Source organism: Apis florea, unplaced genomic scaffold, assembly GCF_048593485.1.
Source record: "Apis florea isolate Af1SG1 unplaced genomic scaffold, ASM4859348v1 contig_3493_pilon, whole genome shotgun sequence".
NCBI classification, from domain to species: domain Eukaryota; kingdom Metazoa; phylum Arthropoda; class Insecta; order Hymenoptera; family Apidae; genus Apis; species Apis florea.
Window position 1 is genome coordinate 2974827 of NW_028256772.1, and position 27563 is coordinate 3002389.

At 27.2% G+C, this 27563-nt stretch overlaps 4 protein-coding genes and 1 long non-coding RNA gene across 19 annotated transcripts; 3 read left to right on the forward strand and 2 right to left on the reverse strand.

Moving 5' to 3' along the window:
* Positions 1-228: 228 nt before the first annotated feature.
* On the reverse strand, positions 229-21926 carry LOC100869984 (inositol polyphosphate-4-phosphatase type I A). 10 transcript variants are annotated; one of them, XM_086912592.1, is made up of 19 exons: positions 21790-21926; positions 21358-21468; positions 9144-9327; positions 6878-6970; positions 6054-6209; positions 5714-5914; positions 5489-5643; positions 5209-5381; positions 4966-5107; positions 4752-4867; positions 4580-4666; positions 4244-4404; positions 3986-4169; positions 2711-3846; positions 2198-2463; positions 1873-2090; positions 1400-1722; positions 1021-1288; positions 229-845 (listed from the first exon to the last, which is right to left on the reverse strand). In XM_086912592.1, the coding sequence occupies exons 3-19, from the start codon at positions 9271-9273 to the stop codon at positions 713-715; spliced, it is 3942 nt and encodes a 1313-aa protein (XP_086768718.1). In that variant the 5' UTR covers positions 9274-9327; positions 21358-21468; positions 21790-21926; the 3' UTR covers positions 229-712. The 10 variants fall into 10 exon arrangements, with proteins under 10 accessions (XP_086768718.1, XP_086768719.1, XP_086768717.1 ...); XM_086912593.1 differs by lacking the exons at positions 21358-21468; positions 21790-21926 and adding exons at positions 6635-6705; positions 10888-10981 and having other exon boundaries at positions 6054-6205; XM_086912591.1 differs by lacking the exons at positions 21358-21468; positions 21790-21926 and adding exons at positions 6635-6705; positions 10877-10949 and having other exon boundaries at positions 6054-6205; positions 6878-6987.
* LOC147656942 (exopolyphosphatase PRUNE1-like) lies at positions 10951-14371 on the forward strand. Of its 2 annotated transcripts, none has more exons than XM_086912612.1 (6): positions 10951-11372; positions 12589-12830; positions 12957-13228; positions 13321-13562; positions 13652-13810; positions 13883-14371. In XM_086912612.1, the coding sequence occupies exons 1-6, from the start codon at positions 11337-11339 to the stop codon at positions 14057-14059; spliced, it is 1128 nt and encodes a 375-aa protein (XP_086768738.1). In that variant the 5' UTR covers positions 10951-11336; the 3' UTR covers positions 14060-14371. The 2 variants fall into 2 exon arrangements, with proteins under 2 accessions (XP_086768738.1, XP_086768739.1); XM_086912613.1 differs by having other exon boundaries at positions 11045-11407.
* On the forward strand, positions 15938-23368 carry LOC100872369 (discoidin domain-containing receptor 2). The gene is made up of 15 exons (XM_086912598.1): positions 15938-16079; positions 16166-16331; positions 16787-16892; positions 17410-17635; positions 17869-18016; positions 18112-18410; positions 18491-18698; positions 19450-20052; positions 20537-20691; positions 20755-20916; positions 21001-21110; positions 21168-21344; positions 21417-21509; positions 21576-21717; positions 21865-23368. The coding sequence occupies exons 2-15, from the start codon at positions 16247-16249 to the stop codon at positions 22189-22191; spliced, it is 2841 nt and encodes a 946-aa protein (XP_086768724.1). The 5' UTR covers positions 15938-16079; positions 16166-16246; the 3' UTR covers positions 22192-23368.
* LOC100870106 (ubiquinone biosynthesis protein COQ4 homolog, mitochondrial) lies at positions 22820-27508 on the reverse strand. Of its 5 annotated transcripts, XM_086912615.1 has the most exons (6): positions 26778-26989; positions 26642-26690; positions 24962-25074; positions 24719-24897; positions 23883-24106; positions 22820-23598 (listed from the first exon to the last, which is right to left on the reverse strand). In XM_086912615.1, the coding sequence occupies exons 1-6, from the start codon at positions 26839-26841 to the stop codon at positions 23421-23423; spliced, it is 807 nt and encodes a 268-aa protein (XP_086768741.1). In that variant the 5' UTR covers positions 26842-26989; the 3' UTR covers positions 22820-23420. The 5 variants fall into 5 exon arrangements, with proteins under 5 accessions (XP_086768741.1, XP_086768742.1, XP_086768743.1 ...); XM_086912616.1 differs by having other exon boundaries at positions 24719-25074; positions 26778-27508; XM_086912617.1 differs by lacking the exons at positions 26642-26690; positions 26778-26989 and adding an exon at positions 26253-26416.
* LOC147656943 (uncharacterized) lies at positions 24750-25515 on the forward strand. The gene is made up of 2 exons (XR_015293417.1): positions 24750-25276; positions 25381-25515. It is a non-coding gene; the product is annotated as an uncharacterized LOC147656943 (long non-coding RNA).
* Positions 27509-27563: the final 55 nt, after the last annotated feature.

A 27563-nucleotide genomic window follows, 5' to 3' on the forward strand; every position in this document is an offset into this window, starting at 1 on the left:
CATATTAATGAGCAAATAAATTCAAATGATTCAAATGAAGAAATAAATTTTTGGAAATATATGTGAGAAAAATCAATGAAATGTGATAATCATTTATAAGTTTTTCAACTCGAGAATCATCGATTAATACTTCTTTAATTAATTATTCATTAGTTTATTGTAAGAAGACCAATGTTTATCGATGATTAAATTTTAATTTTATCAATCAAGATGTTTTACTCGTACGAATATTATCATGATGGAATATTTTTTAATAAATACAATCATTGGCACATAACGTGAATTTTGATAAAATTTTTAAATATCTTATTACATTTTCTATATCCTTATCTAAAGTAAAATATTATATACAGAAATAATAAAAATACATCATTTAAAAATTTTACAATCTTTGTTACTAACAACGCGATAGACTAAATAAAATGGCACTCGCTTTCGTTTCCATGATAAGTCGATCAAGCACACATAACGTGTGTATGCATTACATTATACCAAACAAATAGAATTTTTGATTCCATAACGATTTGACTCATGTCTTGTCGAGTCTAAGAGAATAAAAACTACATATATGTATATATATGCATAATTTGTACAAGTAAAGTTCGATCTAATTTAATCCATTTTTTGTTTTTCATTCGAATGGATTCATACCATACTGTTATCATATACATTCTGGAAAAATCAAATATTTTTTACTATTTAAACCTCTTTTTTAAGTTTGCGCCGATCCATAAGTTCCTGTTGGTGGGCGATACAATTTCGGAAATGTTAATATTTGCAAACTATTAAACGCGTATTTCCGAATTCCAATATTTTTCCATGTATTCTCTCGCCGACATCCTTCGCTGTAATTAAAATAATATTTACTGTATAAATAATATTCACATTCTAATTAAAATCAATATTTACTACTATTTCAATATATATTTTCAAAACAATTATATTAACTGTATATTATACATAACATATAGATCACACATACGCGCGCGCGCATATACACATATTTCTATAAAAATTAACCTTCGCATACAGTCGAGCGCTCTCATGTATTCGTGCTCGGCTAGATGATATTCGGCAGTTAAGATGTTCACTTGCTCCAACGTAACAGACATTCCAGTGCGATCTTTTGCACTTTTGCAGCTAGTAAATCTCAAACCGCGCATTCTCCGACAAATTTGAGAGGATAATTGTAAGATTTCAACGTTCTTATTTATTTTGGCTTGAACACTTGCTTTTAAATTGGTCATCAATTCTACTAAAGTTTGACCAAACGGTGATCTTGCACCAACTAAATTCGATAAAAATATGAACGAGATGAATACAAATATATATATATATATGTGTGTGTGTGTGTGTGTGTGTGTGTGTATATTTAAATGAAAGACCAACATAAACTTACGTCGTGTCGACGATGTCTCTGTCGGCAAATTAAGTTTTTTGAATCGTAAATAATACTCATTTAGTCTTTCAAAATTATCCATATTACTTTTTTCTTGCGGTTTTGTGGTTCCGAGACTTTCTGCTAGGGAAGCCATTTCATTAATACCAACATTAAAAAAAACGGGAGTAACATTGAAGGAAATCGTTTGTCTAGAGGAAGGGACTAGTGGAAGAAGAGAATAAATCGCATCTGGGACTGGAAGTATCACTGTTAAAGCTGCTCGAGAACCAAGCACTTTTGGTAGTGGTTGTTGAAATGGAGCATTACTATTTCCTTCAAGCCTAAAAAAACATATTATTTATATAATTTTAATATATAATTTATATAATTATTTATTGTGATAGAATATTTGTTCATATTTAAAATTTTTCAATCTTTTATTATACTAAATACTAATTGACTAATAGTATATCGAATACTTTGATATTAACCTTGGTTCAATCCCACATCTAGTTAACGTAAAAGTTACTGTATGCATATCTTCTATCGCTACGGTCATATCTCCCCACATATCTATTTCATCTCCATAATAACTGAGAAGACCTTCGAATGAAACCAGGGGACCAAGAGTAGTCAAAATTAAAAGGAACATAGGATCAGGTCTTTGACACCAAAGTTTCGCCATCAATCCCGATACTAGACTAGTTAACTAAAATCACAAAAAATTATGATTAGAACAATAAAATTTAAAATAAAAAATAGCAATGAGAAAAGTACGATAATATTGAAGTAAAAAAAAATATGTTGCAAACTTACTGCTTGACTGAAACAAACATCTCGTCTATAGCGAACATTGCAAGCACGTTGAGCCGCTTTCGGATCTTCTTGCACCCTGAATACCGAATGCGTCAATCGAGCAGTTTTCAGCAAACCATCCATAGCTTGTCGTAGTTTTTTCATACTTGGCCTTAGTTCACTTGTCCAGTCGACGATCGAGGCAAAATCTAGACCCTCGGTGAATTTATTCCTTTGTCCCGAATTGCATTTAATCACTCTCGTCATCGAATCGACAGCTTGACACACTTCATAATGAACAATATGTATATAATATGAAGTATAAATAAATCAATTGCCCAATAAATCGATTGTTTTCTATCTTTTTTATTAGTTCTTTTTCTTTTAAAAAGAACGTGAAAACTGATTTCGCGAATCTCGCGCAAGCACAATATGAATAATATCCACTTGCAACATTTAGCGCAAATCGTTTCTCACGCACCTAACTCATATTATAATAGCAATCAAAGTTGAATCGAAAATCTAGTTTCTTACCTTCTTTAGCTTTAGAAAAAGCTGGCATCGTCATTTCCGAACCTGGACTCAATTGTTGTCGAAAATTTGAATTATTTTCCACGCTTTCAAGCAATTTACTCGATTCGTCATTTTTAATATCATTTTTTGGTTGAATTGTTACAACTTGGGCATTTTTGTTACGATTATTTGGAATACATCCTTTTAGACTATGTGATCTTCCTACAACATTTTTATTTCGCAATCGTACTGCGGGACTACTGCACCTTCCACAAAGAAATTTTACTTTCGATACTAAACACATTACGCTTGCTTCAATATTTAATTGAGTTAGATCCCAAGGCTCAGGTTCGTCAGTAGGTTTATAATAATTAGCAGAAGGTGAATTGCACATTTTTTGAGTATCTAAAAACCGTTTGCACGGATCAATGTCAATCTTGATTTCCTCCTCTCTTTCCTCATTGTTCTCGGATTTGGTGTTAACAATAGTTTCATTAACAGAATTGTTCTCATTGTCAACATTTTGATTAGTTTCCATACAATTTTCTTCAATTTCAGAATTCTTACTATCATTTTCAACATCAGGAAAAATAACAAAATTTTCTTCGTTTCTTTCGACGTTATCCTGAGTAGTATTAATATGATGATTTACGTGAACATGTTCGTTAAACGAAGCTGTATAACCATTTTTATCAGTTTCTTTTATCCACAAATCTTTCATGCATTCTGGAGTATCAGGCGTAACAAAATCATCAAAATCCGGACTTTTTAAATCAAAATTCAATTGTTGTGTAATCCTTTTGAAAGGAGATAACGATTGATTTGTTTTAAAATCTAAATTGAGAGAATTTTCATTCGATGTTTCGTGAACCTTAGCTACTTTATATTCCTCTAGAAAGGTCAATGCTTCCTCGACCAATCCAGGATCCCAAAGACTAAGCAAAATTCTAGTCTTTGTAATCATATCTTCGCAAATTGGTAACATTCCACTGGTTTGTTTGTCTTTTGCAAGTTTCATTAAAGCACGCATCGCATCGACAACATCTCGTCTAAGTTGCTTAATCGCCTGAATGGCATCGTGTGCCATAGTTATTTTTGATGTTCCTTGGTACAATTGATTATTACGCGTTGGCGACTCTTTTAAAGCTTGTAACAGCCTAAAACAGTATCATCAATATAAATATATACATATTAAACACATATAAAAATATACATTCTCTTTCTATTTATTTATCTATCTTTTTCCATTCGCTTTTGAATTATTTGATTAACAAATAAACTATAATTGTAGATTACCTAATGAGTCCACCATTTTTACTTTTATGCGAATGCGCGGTAAATGCTCCGACAGTAATAAAATCATAAAATCCACATCTGTTTAGTGTATCATTATGCACCCACATTCTTTGAAGATGTAAATTAACAGGCGCAAATTCAAGAGTTCTATCATTCCTACGTGACGATCGTTTGAAATAACTTCCTACAAAGACCATTTTATCGGTTAATATTAATTCATTTCAATTTAATAATAAATAATTACTTTTTTAATCCTACCTTTAAATGCAGCTAAATTTTCTTTAGCTTGAGAATAAAGGTGTAAAAGATGAAGATGACGATCGAGCAATTCTACTTGCTTTGTATGCCAGGGTTCACGCAACTCGCCCATACCAGCTACTTCTTGCAACAGTTCTTTTTCTTCTTGAATCCAAATTGCACTATATAATAAATAAAAGAATTAAATTTTTAAATAAACAAAACACAATTATAAATGAATTTTGTTATATTATTAAAATGATACATACAATATATATTAAAATATAATGCATATCAAAACAATAATATTTGACCAATATTTAACAAAGCTTGATATGATAATATAAAATTGCTTACAGTAAATGTTGTGGAAATTGAAAACAAAGTTTACTTTCTGCCATAATTTCATGTACACAAATATCTCCACCTAAACCAGAATGAAATCTGAAAATGCAAATTTCAAAAGACATTTGATAATACAAGAAAATGCGTGCAAGATAAATATTTCATAGTACAAGTAAAATTATACCTGTATGTTTGTATGTATGGATTGGCAAAAAGAAGCTTAAGTTGTCCTTGATGGGGTAATTTGATTTTCGTTCCTAATCTTGGTGGTAATGATTGGGATCGTCTGTGTGAAAGTATCTAAGAAAAGCCAACACACACCAGAACGAAAAGAGAAACTACAGAAATTGAAAATTTGAAAATGAGAGAAGAAAGTTTTATAATGAATCAACATTTACCTGGTGATTGCCTCCAGAAGAAGCTTCTTTCGATGGAGTACTCTCTGTGCTATTTCCTCTATCTTCTGCCTCTAAATTCCACACGTTAATTGTTAAGAAACCAACTGTTGTTGTTTTTGCCGACTTCAGAGGTATTCTTAATCTAAAATGGTTTGATTGCTAGTCAGAGGCGCGATAGAATGAAAAAGTGAACAAACAAATTAGCAGTAAATAAAGATATAAAATGAAAGCCTATAAAATTACCTAGGTGTATCCTGAATCGTACTCAACGTAACAATTGCACTTCCAATCGGTGTCGCTGTTTGGCTTACGCGTTCCCTAACATCATACGCAGTTATCCTTACTTTCGTTTCAGTGCTTAGGCCATCACTTGTTCGAAAAGTTACAGTTGTTAAGAAACCTGGATTGCTGCTTCGCTAAGAAAAAAATAGAAACATGCGTAAATAAAAATTAGCATTAAAACAGAAACGAAAATGAAAACAAAACTAGAAATGAAACAAACAAGACAACGATTTTATCATACCTCTACTACTTCGGTTCGCGCATATTTTATCCATGTTTTCGAATTTTTCACTTGCACATCTATTTCTAGAACAGGATTAGGTGGTCGACCGTGACCGTCACAAAGAAGATTATCGCATGCTAATGATATTTCACATATTGGTATTTCAGCAGGATCTGAAATAATGAATCGATTTAAAAAAAAAAAAAAAATGAATACCAACTAATAATGTGATAACAATCAAACCTGTTGAAATTGCACGTTGTAAGCGTAACATATGGATATCAGTATCGTGTTTATGCCCACTAAATGCTTCTATGCGTTGTTGTAATGCTAATAACTGACTTCGCATGCACTCGTAACTGGCAAGTTGAAGAGCTTGCAACCAACTATCTCTTTCCTCAGCCGAGTTTGCACCTAATGCTTGGAATAAACCTCCGTCGAAAACTGAAATCAATATATGCACAAATTTTAAATTTTTACATTTTCATTTTTTTATTTCCTTATTTTTGGCGTTTGAGAATAGCATTAAATTTCATCACCATATTTCCTTTTATCATTTTTTTGAAAAAACCAAATTGCTTACCTATACTGAATCCATATGGAATCTGATTGCTCGGTTGCTCCACTCGAACGAAACATTGTTCGAGAATTATCACACCTAATGGTTCCGACCATTGGTCCCGCGATTTGAAATAAAATAATAAGTTCCCCCGCAACCTGCACCATCTCTCCAAACTTACTATCCAACAGAGAACACCAACAACCCTGTGTTATTTTGTTAACATCTTTATCAAAATTTCATAGGTAATTTTGTCAGATAATTTTCTTTCCAAAATGAAATAGACACGAAAGAAAATAGAAATCAAAATGGTATATACATATATACGAAATAAAATAATAATATTTAAATTTTCATCACGTTCAATATATTATATATATATGTATTATATACAGACATTTATAAACACATTCATATATACGTAGCGTTTGAAAATACAATTCATTTTGAACAAGCCATTAGCGAATCACTAATAAAAATATATTAAAAAAGCATGCGATCTATGATAAAATGATCATTAGTAAAAAAAATGATTTTATGAAATGTATCATTCAATTCAAAAAGTAATGCAAATTTTTCTCGAAAAAGAAGCGCATTCTACATACCAATTCTGTTTTGAGCATAGCAAGTATAAAAGTATAAAATTTGTAAATACGAAGCATTTCCCCGAAGCGATCTGCCAAACGTTGTCGAAACACGTGTCAAAGGAATATTTGATGAAGGAATCAATTTAGTCCAATTTTGCATGTAACGAAAAGCGTGTTATTCGCGATTAATTGAGTTTACATAGTGAAGGAAAGAATTTAGGTGAAAAATCAAAAAAAAAAAAAAAAAGAACTCGAATATACCTTTACTTGTACTGGCTGTAACGCAACTGAAGTCTCGTAGTGTCTTATGTGTTTTTCCCTTTTGACATTTGTTGTTTGATTTTCTACCTGTACCTGTAAATTATACGTAGCTACAGGTAGCTTAATTAATATGCTCTATATGAACGCAGTCGGACGTGGCTTTTTCGCTACTTATTCGCTTTTTTTATTCGTAATAACTCTCCTCCAATAATTTTACTATCTTTTGCTTCAAATCACAAATATAAACGTTTAGATAACGCTTAATCGAATCGAGATAGGACTGAGATCAAAATCGTTACAATATTTATTCATTATATACTCAAAAGTTATTCCTCATCTTCTTGAATGCATAATTTCAAATTTTACATCCTTAATAACTCACAGCTGAGGAAATTTATAATGAATAAATATTATATTGAAAAAAGATTAAATTCTAAATTTTCATCGTATCTTGCCTCCTTCTATTTCTGCCGTTTTATTTGTTTCTAACTGTTTAATTATCATCATTTATTCATATATCAATTTTGGGAAAAGAAGAAATAAATTTGTGTTACTAAAAGATTTTGATAAGATATTTAAATGATATTAAAAGGTTAATATATTTAAATGATTCACAGTAAGATGCTCTCATAATTCTTCAATAATCGTGCACACGTCCGACAAGAATTTTGACTGAGATTCGAAGGCATGTTCGATTCGCAGAAATACTTTTGTAAAAAAAAAAAAAAAAAAAAAAATATGTTTGATAAATTAAAAAATTTAGAAACATTATCTACGATAAATTGAGATATAAGATTGTTAAATATAAAATGTCACATATATGGATAAAAATATACATATACATATATGTGCATAAATATGAATATACATATGAATATTTTATACATTGAATATTTCTATAACTATTGACATCCCAAATTTATTATTTAATATACAAATTCACGAATAAAATCATAAATTTTTTTAGATTTGATAAAATTGAATTACGGTGATGTTTTTGTAACTTAGATCAGTGTTTCCCTTTTTTTAGATTAATAAAAGAATATCGCTAAAAAATAAAAATATTTATAATACTAATATGTATTTTATATATAATATTTTTGATTATCATATTGATCGATTTTTCAATAATATTTATAAATATTAATAAATATTATTTTTGTTTTTTATATTTGGTAAAGTTTTAATAAAATTTTCGCGATATATTAAATAAAATACTTTTATACTCATTGGTATTATATATGGTGTTTGCCGAAAAACACTGACTTAGTTTTTTTATTAAAACTAAAATCTTATTATTTTAATTAATCGTTATTATTATATCTATAATAAACTAATATAATAACAGCAGCATAATATATGCATATAATAGCTGATAAATGATATATGATATAAAAGAATGATATATCGATGAAATCAAGCATTTTTCACTTAATGATATATATCATATAATACATGAATACCATATTATCATATATCACGTATTATAAATATATGTGGAAAAGAGATATATATGTATTCAATTCGGGATGTTTCGTAGAATTCACATACACTTTATACATGAAAATTTTACACGAGTTTGACAAATTCTTCGTATTCATTAGAAATAAATACTAACACATTTAAAATTAAAACATAAAGATTTTTTATATTCATCGTTTTAAAAAATTTATTAGATGAAAAAAATGCCATAAACATTTCGCCAATTAGAAATACGTAGGTAACAACGATTTTGAAGATATAATTAATATGAAGAAATGACAACATTATATAAAAATCAATTTATAACATAGGCAAACATTCTATTCGTTCGCATACAAACCTCGATCAAATTGAAAATGTATTTATACTATATCAAATTGTGTTCTTTTAGAAAATGGATAATGAGCTACATTAATTTAATATCATTAAATATTATAAGAAAGATATATATACTATATATCTACACTTTTGTCAGGTCTTAGATTCGTCTAATTTAGACCTTCATTTATTTGATGATCTTCATTCGTTTTGTATTTTGCGACGAATGCACGACAAAATCCATCAGTCGTTGACGAGATTTATAAGAAAGAAAAGGGAATATTCCCACAAGACGAAGAATTTGCGTATCACGTGAGTTTATTTTCAAGGATAAAACATACAATTTAGATAAGAAAAAAACATGCGCCGATCGAAATAATAAAAATACATAATTTAATTGATTAAAAATGTGCGATGAAACGACTAAATATTACTTTTATTTTTAAGACTAAATCTAATCACTCACTTTCAGTTCGGCGAAAGAAGCCTTCTTGACGTTCACGCACATATAATATACCCTCTTTCTCAAATTTCTGTGAAGGTTGTGTAGCCAAAGTCAATAGTTCTTGCTTGTTGAACCGCATTGCGGAATACATCCATCCAAAGTAATAACTATATTGTCTGTTATATGTATTATTTCTTCTTGTTATCTGTCAAGAAATAAACGATTAATAACACGTGCATCACATCTTTTAATGTCATGTCAAAAAAAAAACGAAACGAAACGAAATGAAATGAAACGAAACGGAACGGAACGGAACGGAACGGAACGGAATTGGAACAGTAACATGAATTAAGTAATACAGAGCATGAAATGAAACAAAAAATAAATTTTATCTGTAATGCTAATTTTATAGGATTTTCTATTACTCAACAAACAATTTATTTATAGAATATATAAGTATATAAGTTAACAATCTATCTATAAATCCATAATTATTTATTTTCGCATTAAACTTGGTTTTTGTGAAAACCAAAAAACAAATACAAAAACTATAATAAAAATTAAACAAATCTTAAGAAATTGTTTTATAAAATTATGAGTAAAAACACAATAGATTCTGTACAATATAACATGTATAATAGATATTTTATATAATATCCTTATAAAAAAAATAAATATAAACCAAACAAATCCTATAGCTTTAGTTATTTAAATTTTATATAGAAGCATATAACTATCATTTAAAATTTGTTTTATTTTATTGGCAACATTAAATTTTATTTTATCAAAAAATATATATATATTGAATTCACATTGCGATTCTTCTATTTTAAATAATTATAAATAATCACAAATAGTTATTAAATTTCCACTTAAAGTTCAAATGGCCAAAGTTTGAAAATTTATTCAGTTTGAACTGTCTTTTTATTATTAAAATAGGCTTAAAGACTTTCTTATTTTTATTTTCAATCTAAACAGATTATATTAACAAGATCTGTTCAGTTTTTATCATGAAGCCGCTTTAGTAAATTTATATTTGTCAATTATCAATTTGCTAACAAATTCTGTATCAAATAAACTGTATCAAATCTATAATTTTTTTAAAAAGAAAGAAATATGCATAGCAATAAAGTTTTATTGCTCATAAATTTGAATAATTGAAAGCTTTATAACCTATCACTTTTTATACATATCTTGCACCTTTTTTATTCTTTTTTTCCTTCTGGTTGCTAAATATTTTTACACTTACATATTTTATATTGGTTATTATTTTTCTTTTTATTCTAATATCATTTTCAATAATATACATTTTGTAGTAAAGAACACTATTAAAAATAAAGATTTTAATTTATTAAATAAATAAGAAAATAAATTTATATTACAACGTAATATACACGTAAAAATTTTATACTCGTAAAAATAAAAACGGAAAAATTTTACAGAAATAAAGAAACGAGGATTGATTTCACTGTTTGCATCTCCTTCATAGAGATAATATTGTCTAATATCTTTTCAATAATTGGTTTCAATGAACTGTTTTTCTTTGTTGTAATTTGCTTCATCAAACGCATTTTATCTTTCTAATCACTATCAAAATAACTAATGTTAAGCTAATAAAATTTATAATACATTTTCTATTATAATAATCACATTCATGCGAAGAATATGAAAATAAAAAAACATGCTTGCAAACATAAATTCACAACATTATCAACAAATAAAAGGAAGTAGAATAAAATAACTATCGAACGAACGTGATGTGTACCGTTTTTCACATCTTGAAACAAACATGTATTATGGATGACTATGGACAAAGAAACAAGCAGTCGCAGACATTACTGTCGTTTGCATCGTTCAACATCGGTATATTTCGTAGATTGCCGAATATTGCCGAATATTGTCGATTAAACTCGAATACTTCCGAATATAGTCGAGAAATTATAATACTTGATGAAAAGAAATAGTTTACAATGCAGTAGTTTTCAATCATCAGTAGGCAAGAAACGAATAATTTTCAGTTATTAATGTCGGTAAATTATTTCTTTACAAATTAGTTTTTATTTTTTTTTATTACAAGGATCATGGTTTTTATACTGTATCAACTAGTGAATGAACAGTTTTTCGAAAAATGGTGAAATCAACTTAATTAATATATTTGGATTTTGGATAAAATTTAATTGAATGTAAATAAACTGTATACTGTAATAAAGAATCATGGAGTCATTTCTATCCACATCGAAAGCAGTTCTGGTATATTTCCGTTTTGTTTTAAATATTTTATTGTAGTGAGTAAATTCTTAGATATCTCCTTAATTATTAAATGTGCACAATGATGATTCGGTTCTCATTAAAATAAACGTTATAATTAAATTATAATATTATAATATAATATAATAATATAATAATATTATATAATAAATATTATATATATTATATAATATATAATATAATAATATTAATATTATAATTATATAAATATATAATTATAATATTAAAGCTATAATTATATAAATATATATTTATAATATATAAATAAATTATAACATAAATGATTTAGCTTATTAATTTAACTGATACTTTTTTTTTATATTTTCAAATATCATTAGTAGAAATAAAAAAAGATATAAAAAATAAAAAAATTTGTTGTTATATAATGAAAAATAATTATTACTTTTCTTACAATTATTTATTTCCATAATAAAAATAAATAAATTTAATAATAAATTAGTAATAAATTTAAATTTATATTATATTAATTACAAAATTAAAGTTAATGTTAACAATTAAAAATAAAATTAACAATTTTCTAATAATTATTAAATAATATTAAAATAATATATATTTATTTAATTTTTTTAAGTATTTAATGAATAATTGATATTAATTTAAATTTTAATGAAAATAAAAATTGTAATTATTAATTTTAATTGATAGATATTAGAATTTAAATTTGTATCTTTTATGCGGCATATAATTTTCAAATTTAAATATTAGTTGTAATAAATTTTAGAAATATATTATTAGAATATATATTAGAAATATATTTCGAAACATATATAAAAAACATTATTCTCTAAATGTTACAAAAATAATTTTAACATTGACTTATACTATAATTATTACAACTATTATTACAACTATAATATGTAATTTAAAATATGTATAAGAGATATAAGTTAATTGACTATTTACCTCATATAATTGTTATATTGTACATAAAAATTATACATAAAATTTTTAATAAAAATATAAAATTAATTAAAATATATGACAAAATAATTAAATAAATAGATAAATAATTAAAATATATGACATATTCAAAAATGCAAATAAAAAACAAACACAAATAAATAATATTATAAAAAATTGTAAATACTTTTAAAGATAATAGGATGGAAAATTTATTTAAAAAATATAGAAAAAAAATATAAATATTTAAAGATTATTATCTTATATATTATTATAGTCAAAGCTATTCAGTTACAAAAGAATCCGCATCGTTTTGGGTAATGGAACTTGCGATTTAGATTCCGCTATATCAACATTAGTTCAAGCTTTTTCTGAATATTTGGATGGAATAAAAAATAACGAAAAAGATTTGGCAGTTATTCCATTGATGAACATACCTGAAAAAGAATATCGGGTAAAAACAGAAGTTGTATTTTTTATGAAACGTCATAACATATCCTCTAATTTGCTCATATTTCGGTAAGTTTAAAAAAAATTTTAAAAAAAAAATCCAATAAAAAGAGTATTTTAGACTAAAACTTAATGATGAAAGATTAGAACATAAAATATATTAAAAAATGATTTGTAAAAAATTATAATTTCTAGGGATCAAATAGATTTGAAAGCTTTAAAAGAAAATGTGGAAATCAAATTGGAAATCGTGCTTGTCGATCATCATAATCTTCCAAACGAAGATATTTATTTAATGGACTCTATAATTAAAATAATCGATCACAGACCACAAGATAAACGATGGCCATGGACAGGCAGGAAAGTGTATTTGGAAAATGTAGGTAGCTGTGCAACCTTAGTGGCGCGAAATTTATTTGATAAACATCCAGAAGTTATAGATTCACAGATATCGAGTCTTTTGCGAGGCAAGCAAATAAAATTGTATTAATTTTTGTTTTTTAGCGTAAATTTTATTAGATAATTGCGATGTTTAAACATGTTTATGTAAACAATTTAGGTCCTATTTTGATCGATACATATAATTTATCAAAAAAAGTCGATCGTGCTACTTCTATGGATATTGAAATTATAGAAGCTCTCGAAAAAATTGGATCATTAGATCTCGATAGGGATAAAGTATTTAACGAGATCTTCAAAGCAAAATCTGATATTAGCGAATTAACTGTTGATGATCTTTTAATTAGAGATTTAAAAGAAACTTTTGGAGTGCCAATTACTGTATTACCTATATTGGTGAAGGTAAAACAAATTTAATCGATTTATATGAAATTTTGATTTATTTATAGTATAGTATATAATGTAATTATAGTTCATGTATGGCACTTTAGGATTTTCTGGATTTACAAGGAAGTTTAAAAAGTCTTGAAAATTTTGCTCTATCTAAGAATACCACGATCGTTATTGTAATGGGATTAGATCTTACTTCAGAAAAAGTGTTTCGAGATATTGCTGTTTTTTCTTTGATTACTGATCAACTGAAAAAAAAGGTTAGCATTTTAAAATATTTTCATTCATTCTATTTTTCTCGATCAATTTACAATTAATTTCAATATTACCAGATAATAGAAGCTCTATTGTCTGCACAACCATCTCTTGAGTTGACATTGATTAAGGAAATTAATAACAAAGATGAAAATTTTAGCTTGCTTCTCTATGAACAGAAAAATGTACGTATCACGCGAAAACAAATCTTACCGATCATTCAAAACATTATTTCGTCTGAATGTCAATGTTAAAAAAAAATTCAAATGGCAAGAATATTTCAGATTCTAAATTTTGTGGGTTTTATTTAAAGTAAATAAGTATTGAAATATTTTATTTTATTTGAAATGAAAATGTAATAAGAAAAAAAAATATAAATGACATAATATCATTTTCATTAAATGATATTAAATGATACAACAAACATTAAATGATACAAAATAATACAACTATGTACATGTAATAATATGTATGCGTGCAACAAAAATTTAATTTAAGAACAGGTAAACTGTTCCTAATAAATCTTTAATGCTAAATTCCAATGAATAAATATTTTTTTCTATTAATTTATCTGTTCTCATTAATTTATTAAAATTTTTCTATTATAAATCATATTATCATATTTAGATTTCTCTACTCATTGGAAATAAAACACATAATAAAATGAAATTAAAAAAAATCCATATAATAATGCTTACATCATGTTAATCATGTTCCTATTCTATGCTAATAATTCTATTAATTCTAACGAATCAAATTCCGATATTATCAATCTTAATATATGTATATAACAATTTCAATATTGCAATAATCGCGCGAATATATGTTGGAAGGATATTCCCCTATAACCCCTTTCGCCCCACTCCTATCTTTGAGCAAGCTCACCGCGAGCCGATACCATGGATGCTGGACTAAAGCTTTGGACCAGAGCGGAGTTTGCATCGAACTACGTTTCGTTAGAAATACTAAAACACGAGCATACGAACAAACGTGTTCAAAAAGAGACGGAATTAGATGTGAGAAAATCTATCAATTGTACAGTGCAAGTGGCAACTGATTTTTCGGAATTTCTGTTTTTTCCTTATTTCTTAATTGAGTTGTGCAATTATATATATGTGATACATATATATATATATATGTTTATATAAAAGAAATTTAAATTATACAAGAGGTGCATCTTTCATTCGATTAGCTTTACCATAATGTTGAAATTCTTCAATTTTTTACAACTTTTCATTCTTATGATACATGGAATAAGTGAAAAGCGTGGAGCTTAAAAGGTAAGAACTTTCAAGATTATTCGATTTTTATTAAATTTATCACATGTAAAGACTGCAATATATAATATAATAATAATTCAAAAGATACGTTTAATAATCGATGCAACATATTTCATTCATGGGTGTGGAAGAAATTTGGTAATTATTGCTCTAATAAAAATCGAATGAAAGTTGTATTAATAAATGAAATAATTAAAACGCGTGCTAAGTATTTTTAAATAAAACGGCAAAAGAAAAAGAGTTTCAAAAATTAATTAATAAAAAAGGAAAATCAAAGAATGTTTTTCATCGGATATTATAAATTCTAATTTTTGAAAATTTTATTAAATATCATTTTAAAAAAAAAATGTTTCCTTTTAAGCAATTCCATTTGAAAAATTAAATAAATTGAAATTTATTATCTTAAAATTTACTTTGTTTATAATACATATGAAATGAAGATCAAATAATACTTTTTATTTTTTTAGTCATCTTTGATAATTAATATAAATATATACCAGTCATAGAAATTATTAAGTATACATACATAGACAATATAAAAAAAAATATATTTTATAAGAATTAATGAATAAAATTTCCGGGAAAGGAAAGGAATGACTTTTGCGTTCATATTGAAACGAAATATGATGATACATAATTGTTTGTATGATGTGGACAAGTAAACGAAAATGAATCGAATATGGTCATGCTCTTTCCTGCGTCACGCTCGTATTGATCGTACTTTACTTGTTGCACGCATATCCATCCAGGACCCCGTGCGCATTCCCTAACCCTCTTTGTCTTCATTTTCCATCAATGAATCTAATTAACGTACAACTTATATATTGTTGATTGCTAACATCAAACCGCTATTCATATTTACTTGTACTTATTTGTGTTGCCATTAGTTAAAATTTTTCAAAATCTATGAATATTAACATGTTTTATTATCAGTTCAAATATAAAATACACTATAATACGTATATATGTTCGAGATATGAAAGAAATAGAATTAGTAAGCTAAAAGTTGTTATAGTTTAATAACGAATAATGGTCAAATGATTGAGAAATTGATTGATAATATAATAGTTACACTTTCAGAAATTGAACAATGTTAGCAAAAGACTCGATCTATCATGAACTGTGAAGGAAGTGAGAATAGTAGAAGTATCGGATATCGAGATGCGGTGCACGTTAACTGTCGTCTCATTGGGAGTGCTTCTGGTCACAAGTGCTCACGGAGAGAATACAGCCAAGAACGTTTTTGGTAAGAAAGAGAAAAAAGATAAATTTATAATAATTCAAATTTTTCCAATAATTTTCTAATTATATATTTTCTATAATGCAATGAATTTAATGATAATAATAATAACAAGTGCAGTAATAAAAAAAAAATTTTTTTTTTTATACAATAAGATTCTACATAACAAAGATCTCCTGGATAATAATAAATATATCATACATATATACTGCATATATTTATAATAATAACGAATGATGAAGAATAAATTTGTAACAATTTAATTAATATAATAAAAAAAATAAAAAATAATAATCATTATATTAATATTCATTATATGAAATGAAATAAATATATCATTTAATTTTTTTCGAATTGCGACCAATTGCGCTTATTGAATAATAAGCGAATAAAATCTTAATGTATATAAAAATAATATCGAAGAAACAGATTGAAAACATATAGCATTATTTATTTTACAGGTCAGTGTATCTTCCCGCTTGGTATGGAGGAAGGAAAAATTCCAGATGATGCGATCACCGCTTCTTCTAGTTATGAAACAAAATCAGTGGGTCCTCAAAATGCACGGTAAATTCTTTCGAAATATTGTTTGATTACATAAAGTGTTTTTATTTATATATGATATAATCGGTTAAAGAGTAATTTTTCATAAAAAAATAAGTTGAAAAATTTTTAAATTTGATTTATTCAAAAATGAATCTTCAAATGAAAAAATAATATTTTTTCTCTTTGTTTTTATAAGAAATCACACTATCAAAATAGAATACACAGTATAATTAGAATTTGAATTATATAATTATTCGATTTTTAATCCATTTTCTTTTTTTTTTTTTTTTTGAATAAAAAAAAAGAAAGAATAAAAAAAATAATTATATTTTGATATTAATATTATTATATAAATGGTAAAATATGCATCTTAATATTATATATTTATACATATATTATTAACTTATATATTTTTAACTTACGTAATTTTTATTTTTGTAAAGTGTTACCAATACAATGCGAAATAAAAACTATCTTTGACGATTAAAATTACCGTGATTTATCAACGACTGTATTTCTTCTTTTTGTACATTTACAGAATACGACAGGAGAAAAATGGGGGTGCTTGGTGTCCAAAAGCGCAAATTAGCAGCGCGATACGGGAATATTTGGAAATTGATCTAACGAGAGATCATCTAATAGCGTGGACAGAAACTCAAGGACGGTTTGGTAATGGTCAAGGCCAGGAATATGCAGAAGCCTTTTTCCTCGAATACTGGCGCGACACAAAATGGCATCAGTATAAAAATTTGAAGGGTGACAGAGTTCGTGTCTGTAATAAATCGATCGAAAGTCGTCTGCATTGCTTCGATTAACTTTCGTTGTCAAACATATATGTACACATGCATATACATATTTATATACATTTCCCGATAAAAGAATTAAAAATTGAGTAATTTCTCGAGAGCAAAGCAAGACGTCTTCTGATGATTATTAATATCAAGAAACTATTGTTACATACCTATTTGTACATTGATAAATCAATCGTTTATTTCAGGTATTACGCGGCAATAGCAACACTTATTTGGTTGAAAAGCAAAAATTGGATTTGCCATTCGTCGCGAGCAAAGTTCGGTTCGTACCTTACAGTCAACATCCACGGACGGTTTGTATGCGAGTTGAAATTTACGGATGCATATGGGAGCGTAAGCATTTCTATCATACATTTTATTTACAAGAGATAATATTATAGCAAATATTATTACGCATATATCACGTACACGATGCGGTTTTTCCCCAGAGTATGTCGCGAGTTACAGCATGGTCAAAGGATCAATTCTTGGTCCCAGAGGGAGAAATATCGAAGATTCATCGTATGATGGTATTGAAATTGACTCTCTTCTTGTAAACGGCCTTGGTCAACTAACGGACGGTATATTAGGTGAAGTTTCCGAAATTCTCACTTCTTCAACAAATGGTACAAACTGGGTAGGCTGGTCAGACCGCACCACTGTCCAGATTATTTTTTCTTTTCAAGAGTTACGAGAATTCGAAAATTGTTCTGTACATGTCGCGCGTATACCGGAACTAGAAATTGAGGTTCGTCATTCTCTTACTACATATATATATATATACACTTATACATTTTTTTAAAATTATTAATTTCTAATTTTTTTCAGATGTTTTCGCTAATACATATTTGGTTTTCCTCTGACGGAGAAAACTATGAATCGGAAGCAGAAAAATTGGTGGGCTTGATTGATGCTAGTTCGTCTATTGCCGAAACAATTTCGATTCCTTTGCAATCTAGAATAGGACGATTTGTAAAAATGGAATTCGATCTTGCTGCGAAATGGTTGCTGCTTAGCGAAATCACCTTCCACACCGGTAAAGAATTTATGCTAAATCCGTTTAGATTTATATAACAATGCTATTCAATAGTTATACGTATGGACAATATAATGAGTAATAAAAAACAGACAACGTAATAAAATTACTTGTCTTAATAATAAAGATTTTTTATAACAAATATAATAACTAATGTAACTAAAATAATGGTATATAATTTATTAATATTTAATGTTTAATAAATAATTAATTAAAAAATAAACAAAATTTATTATTAGATCAAAAGATATAATAATTTAAATGAAAATAAAATAATTAATTTTATAATGAATTAAAAATTAAAAAATTTAATAATAAATAATTGTAATATTTATAAAAATAAAAAATAAAGAAATTAATAATAATTATAAAATATTAAAATTAATATAGCAACATAATAATTTACAATAATTGTAAAATTAATAAATATAATTATCAATTATTATTACTTATAAAACTTAAAAATAAAGAAATTCTATTTATTTATATTTTGTTTTTGCGAAATATATTTAAAAATGTTTTGTGTTTAAAAAAAATAAAAAAAATATAACGCGATCATAGTAATCTCCATAGCTTTGCTCACAAGCATTACGTGCAAGCAATTAAATAGCAATTAAACATTAAGCAATTACTTCAAACGGCAAATTGAATAACATTAACATAAAAGTAATTACTTTCAAGAAAAAAGAGAATGTTAAACGCTGTTGTTTATTGATCAATAAATAACTCATTAATATTTTATTAATTACAGGTAGTAAGAGCAGATCAAATGATTTGAATATTTTAAGCGATCGATCATTCGAAATGGATCAAAATCGAAGCGAATTACGAATAAAATCTAGCAACTCCTTGGATTCAATAATATTAGGTTTTAATGTAACAACACTTTATGAAATTCATGAAAACAATTCGACACCAGATGCCTTTCCTGTTGGTACTTCCCAAACATATATTGGACTTGTTAGTGGTTTACTGACAGTGTTTGCTCTTTTTCTAACTTGTACAGCATTCTTGATCAAACAAAGAGGTCGTAACAAAGTAGCTTTGTTACAAAAGCATACGGCTCTACTCTGTGATTCATCTACACCGGGTATTGCGATCTCTCCGAAGGATGTTAAACTTTCAAATTCGATCGTAACTGGATTATCATTGATTCGTAAACCTATCATTATTGCCGCCTCTGATAACTTGCCTGCTCGATCAAATACAGATTTACGAAGAGATTCCCAAAGTAGCGTAGCCGAAAATAATCGCAATTCAACTTTATACGAAAGAACGTACAATCTGTTCTCTGAAGAAAATCTCATAGTTACGAAATCAAATGTATCCGCACGTATACCTGAATCATGTTCTGGTGAGTTTGATGAATATTTAAATGATAATCATTTATTTGTTTTCGTATCAGACGTTACGAATTTTTCTCGGCTCTAACTAATTAACTAATTTTCTCTGATACTATTAGTATCAAAAAATGTAATATGTATTTGAATTTATAAACTCGGATTGAATGAAAAATTTACGTTGTATTTCAAACAAATATCTAAACAATAGAAAAGTATCGAAATCTTGTTCGATTCCAGCCGAATTTTTCCGATCCATTCTGAAGTTCAAACTTCCAAAATTCAAACAAGATTACACATCGGTAACACATTCATGATCAAGAAAATACAAAAGAATTATAGAGATACGTATATACATATAATATAAAAGAAATAATTTTGCAAATTAAGAAAATAGTAGTGCAGATTATGAATTTGTTATCCTCTTTAATTATTATTACATTATATTATTATATTTATATGTTAAACTCAATTTTTTTTCTATTCAATGTATCTTAGATTTTAAATGCAACTCGAGCTTTATGACAAGCAAGTCTACGGAAATTATAGTACCAACTACAACATATTCATCGAAAAAGATATTTTATTCACAATCAGGAAAATTAAATCAAAGAAATTATGAAGGATATTATGCAGCAACGGATATTTTAACGGTAAGACAATGAATAAAATATATATAATTTAAAATATATATTAAAAGTATGATATGTTTATAGAAGAAAAAAGAAACTTCATCAACTTCGAGTCCATTCACACCGCTTCAAATTCGTGAAAAAGGCCTATGCTTATTACATACCATTGAATCCTATAATGTCCAGCGTATTTCTAGACACAGATTACGGATTTTAGATAAGCTTGGAGAAGGAAATTTCGGTTTGGTAAGAATGAATAATATTAATAAATATAAAATATAATTGATAAATATAAAATTAAAATAATTAAAAACACATTTGGCTATATAGGTCCACTTATGTGAGGCAAAAGGAATTACCAATCCGGAGATAGAAGCGATTCAAAATCGACAAACTGTAATCGTTAGATCTCTTTGGCGGGGAGTTGTAGATTCCTTAAGGTATATTAATTCCAAAATATAATTGCATTTCTGTTAAAAATATTTGTGTATATTTAGATTGGATTTCACGAAAGATATGCACGTTTTGGCAATGCTTCAAAATTCGAACATAGCGAAGATGATAGCTTTAGTAGAAGAAGAACCATTCGGAGCTATATTCGAATACGGTCAATTTGGGGATCTTCCTACTTTTTTAGAAAATCGTGAAAATTTGGACAACAAAGAAGATATTAGGTGAAAAAAATACCTTAATGATGTATTAAGATGTCATTTCTTCGTATCTCAATTCATGTCCATTCTTCGCAGCTATGGCAGCCGTTTAAGTTTTATTATCCAAATTGCATCTGGTATGAAATACCTGGAATCCATGAACATTGCACATTGTGATTTAGCGGCTAGGTAAGAATATTTGTAAAAAATAAAATAAAAGAAAATAAATCAATTTAACATCAATACAAATTTTAGAAATTGCATCGTTTGTCTCGATCTGAAAATAAAGGTATCCGATCATGCTATATATTGTAATAAATATGATCATCACTATTTCATCGATGGACATAATGTTAAAATTCCTCTTCGTTGGATGGCATGGGAAGCAGTTTTATTGGTAAATATTATTTAGCGTTTCTTACTTTCTTCCTATTTCTTTTTTAATATTATGAATATAATATGTGAGTACCTTTCGTGTTCTTTAGATAGATATCTCCCTAAATTTTATATATTGCAACCATTTTCTTTTTCTTCTGTTTCTCAGGGTAAACGTAGTTGCCGTGCCGACGTTTGGTCATTTGCTGTAACAATTTGGGAAATTTTTCGAAATTGTAAAGAAATACCATATGCAGATTTAACAGTCGCACAGGTTTTAGAAAACTATGGTCATTGGTATCAAAAAGAAACGTGCATAAATAAGGAACATGATGATAACAATGATAAAAGAAATCAACCTCGAATTCCTTCACAGTCTGATCATTGTCCGGATAATCTTTATCGTATAATGAAAAAATGTTGGAGTACGCGAGTTGAAGAGAGACCCAGTTTCGAGGAAATTCATCTGTATCTCGAGAAATTAGCCTTCGATTGAATGTTCCAGGTACTCATGATTGAGTAGTACGGACCAAACGATTACAATCAGCCAAGAAGCATCCTGTACGTAAATTTCAGTTTTTTATTTTTCTTCTGCTTCGTTCATTTTTTTATTGATATATTCCTAATATAGCTTATATCAAAAATATATTATATCGTAAAACTAGTCCTTTTCATTAAAAACATCAGGATGCTCTGGCCATTAACTTTTAATGCTCAATTAGGTTTATGTATGAATCAACTTTGCGCATATATATATGTATAAAAATACATAATGTACATGCAGAGAGAGAGAGAGAGAGAGAGAGAGAGAGAGAGAGAGAGAGAGAGAGAGAACTTATTGGATATATTTCCTGTGAACAAGAAACGCAAAGCTTTTTCATAAAAAATTATTGTCTTGTTTTTTCAATTATTGGTTATAATATGAATATTCGATTAAATATTGACTCTTCATAACTCTTCATATATTAATATGCTTTCTCTCTATATGAAATGCAAAATTGTATAAACAAATTAATAAAATTTATCGGTTTGGAGAAACGCGCGACAAAAGGTGAATAAAAAATATATAATGATATTAATTTTATAATGAGTTCAGTTTAGAATTCAAAAATTCAATAGGATAATTAACATGAAAGATATTATATTTTATATATATATGAAAAATTTAAAATATGTTACATTGCAAAATTATAATTGATAAAACTGCCAAATGAATAATCATCGTTTAAATACATATTCTGTTCATATCAAAACATTAACCATTCGTAATAGTTTGTGCGCGTTACCACAAACCAAATGGGACAATCAATATTACAAATATCATTTCATATTATGCGATATGTGATCTCTTGAAAATATAATTATCAATCGATTTACTAATATTTCAAAAATTCTAGGATATTATGTCCATATGATGCTAGTCAGATTGTTGATTGCTTGTAAATGAATCAACTTTTCATCGTATCGCGCGTATATACATTTTTATATATATATATATATATATATATATATATATATATATATACACACACAGGAACATAAATTTTTTAAAATTTCTCATTATAGCGATCGAAATATTTGTAATACAAATCATACGTATTCCATTAAAAATTATATTCTTCATATTTCCAACGTTATGGTGAATAAAGAAATTGTTATACACTACCTAATAACTTCTATTCTTGTTATTATAATAACGGAGAAAAAAGCGTTCGAGAAAAGATTTTACATATCATTATAAATATTTTCCATCGGTACTAAAGGAGCGATGTTTAATTCTCGATGGAAATCAACAAGAGGTTGTTCCCAACGTTCCTCGAAATAAATACCCAAAAGAAATTTTGCTTTAATTCCTGTGTTAATAGCCCATGGAAGATAATGATCAAGATATAATTTTCTTTGCCTAAAAAAAGAGTGAGAAATTAAATTAATTTTGAGAATTAATTAACAAAAATATGAAAAGATAGTGGATATTTACATTGACAAAAAAATATTTGGATACTATTTTACTATATTACTTCAAAAATTTGTTTGGAAATTCTAATTCAAATAAAAATGTCAAAAATTTTCATTAAAATCAAAATTTTTAGATTCACATAAATGAAAGATAGGATTCTAATATTTTTGCGATTCAGTATATGTTTATAAATATTATGCATTTCAAATCATATTTTACATTTAATTTACCTTGGACGTAATCGAAACGCTCCAAATATCGCTCCGTTCAAACACATTGGCAAACGTAATTGCAATGCTTCTATCCATTTAACTGATACTTCCCCGAGCATTGTAGTTGGCATCAAAAGTATAGCATGATAAATATCATGTGTTTCCCGATATCTTTGCATTACATATGCCAATTCAGTATCTTGGACAAATTTGACCATAGTTCTAGAATCGGGAGATACGTTCTATAACAAACATATATATTTTTTTCAACATATTTGTCTATAAAATCATTTATTTAAAATAAAATGATATATATTAGACTTCCTCTTAATCAATGGAACCGAATTACATTAATATCAATATTACCGTTTCATCATATTATTATTATCGTTTAATATCATACATCGGATAATATCATTTATTGTGTCTAAATAAAAAAAAAAATATATAATATTTAATATCAATAGCATAAAAAAAATCTAAATATAATAAAATATAATACTGTCAATATCATAAATTAACATATAACATATAAAGAAAGAAATAGAATAGAATATAAGTTTTATAAGTTCTAAGAAAAATCACAATCCATTTTTATCAATGATTATCAACCAATTAAAACAGAAGTTAATTAAAGCAGAGCCAGATAAGAAAGTAATAGATAAAATAGTTATTATCTAATATATTAATATTAGATAATTAAATATTAATATAATACTAATATTGATACAATACTAATATTGATAATATTTATAATGATTATTTATAGAAAAAAATTATATAATATGCAAGAGAATAATAATCAACTTTTGTAATTGCAAAACAAAATGTGCGAAATCACTGAAAGAGCTTACATTTACTTCCAAGAAATCGTAATAAATTTTTCCAAGAGTTCCTGCTGGTAATCGTTTTAGCGCGGAAAAATCAACTGTTGAAGAGGATATGCGTGGTTTTTCGGCAAGAATGCGACATCCCTCGGAGGTTGCAAGCATTTGCCGATGACAATAAGAAAGAGCATCAGTACCGGTTGTTTCTGCCAAACATGCGATCATGTCACCTCGATAAGGATTGAAAAGTGATATCGCAGCAGCACCAACCGTCAAAATCGCGCGTTGTACCGTTGACAGAGATATATGATGTTTCGCGTAATCCACTGTGAATGATGATGAGACATCGTTGCTGTAAAATCTTCGAACTAGCCAGCCTGAAACTGATCAAGGATAATGACGATCGATCATTCCTTTCTTTACAAATTAAATTTATTTCGCTAAAATAGTTCTATACACGTGCATTATTGATAATATATTGCACTTTGGAAATATATATTTGTACAAGTTGTATTTTACATCGTTATATCACTGAAATAACTATCAGCATATTCATATCTTATTTGGTAACGTTATTACGCTTTGGTAAGTAAGATATATTATATTTACTTATAATTATTTATGATATTTGCTTTGTTCCATTTGCTCTTTTCGTATTTTCATTTTGCTCTTTTTCTAATTTCCAATAGCATAATCTTTTTGAGTACAAACAGACTAAATGGCTAATGAGAGAAAATGGAAAAACACAAAAAGAGATTGGGAAAGAAAAGGAGAAAAAAATAAAAATTATTGTAAAAAGATGAGATTAAAATAGTTACATGGCACGATTTCATTTATATTAATCATACAGCTTGCACTTTATTTGTTTGTTCGTCAGAAAGGGAAGAATATTTTGATTCGGTTGATTCCTTTCTTCGAAACGTTACCCAAGTATATACTAAACTACCGACAACGCTTAAATTCAATCCTATGAAATTTAACCATGTAAAGATATAATCACCACCGATAATCATTCCGAGATATGTAACACATATATTTTTTAAACATCCAATTATTGTAGTAGTTAACGCAGAATTATAAAGTGTACAAAGAATCATGCTATAGGATAGTATAAAACCCATAATACATGAAAGTCCAAACTGTACAAGGAAAAACACATTATCCCAATATGGAAATTCTAAGATTGAATGCATATCTCCCATCCAACACGCAATACTAATCGCTGGGACAATCATAAATAATGAATTATAATACATTAGTCCGTATTTTCCTAGTTCCTTCGAATCCAACTTCTTCTTCATGTAGACACCATTGGCGGCCGTAAAAAAGTCGTTTAACAGGATAAAAAGATAGCCCTCCGCATTAAAAGCAAGATCGTTTAATGCCGCTACTACAGCTCCGAGAATCATTGTGTATACACTTAATTGAACAGAAATACGCGCTTTTATTCCGAGAATATAATATTCGGCAATCATCGTCATAAGAATACTAAATCGTCTAAGGGCGGTAAACATTGGAAGGCTAAGTTGTTTAGTACCACCTAATCCAAATATCATGTTACCGATGTAAATGATGGGTAATGGCCATATCTTGATACACGTTGCTCGTTCTAGGTTAGGAAACTCAATGTAACGCAACTTTTTTGCTGTGAAAAGTAATACGATAGTAGCCACCATTTGTCCTATGCCAAGCAATTGAAACGAAGGAAATTCAAATGATGTTAGCACAGTCTTATTTATAACTGTGATCATAAATGAAGACAATCCGTAAAATAGAGCGGAACCAATTCTCGCGAATATCACATTTTTATGACTCCACGGCATACCGATTAAAATATAGTCTTCAATAATTTCGTCGCGCTTAATTTTTCTTCTCTCAATTTATTTCGTTCCAATTATAATTTTCGTACTATTAATACGTTGAATTTATATCAAATTTGATAAAACGTACACTGATATAACCTTATCATTGTATCCGTGTTCTGTTTTTTCTCTTCTGCCTAAAGATGATTATTAAAAAAGATCTCACTATTCCATTGAATGAATGAATGAATGCTTAATATCATGAAGATTTATTATCAACATACAGCGATCCTTCTTTTTTTCTCTAATTATATTCTTCAAATACTTCAAATTTGTATCACGCTTCATTACACACACATATATTTTATGTTACTTCATCTTGCACTATTTTATACTCTTATTTCTTCTTAACTAAATAAGTGACTTTTTGCCACGTCTTTAATTAGAAAAACAAGAATACAATATAAAGTCGCAACACACAATTATGTTTATATTATTATACATTGGGCTTAAAATATTATGATATATATTCATTAGATTACTTATACATTTTTCATATACATATAATTATACTAGATAATACTATTTAAAATCACTAATTTCTTATTTATAATGATTAATTTTTTTGAATTTAATATTTTTTCATTAGATATAAATTCAATAAAATATGTCTTTGCTCAAGTTAATTTTTTTATCTATTTTTTATTAAGTAGTTCTTGATTGTTATATTCCAAGCAAAAATTTAAAAGTTAGAAATATACATATATATATGTGTTATATTAAATACATGTTATTTTATTCTATTTAAAAATTAAAAAAAATTAATAAAAGATATCTATACGTATATTAATAATTACTTTCAATTACTATCAAAAAATCAATATAAATAAATATATTCGTATTAATATACGAATCAATATGATATATGTATATGAATTTGTACAAATTATACAATTATGAATGTTTATTTGTACCAAAAATAAAACTTATTTACACGAAGACTTATTTTAAATATAATAATAAGGCGCTATCTTATGTTTATATTTCTTTAAAATTTGATCGTCTATTGA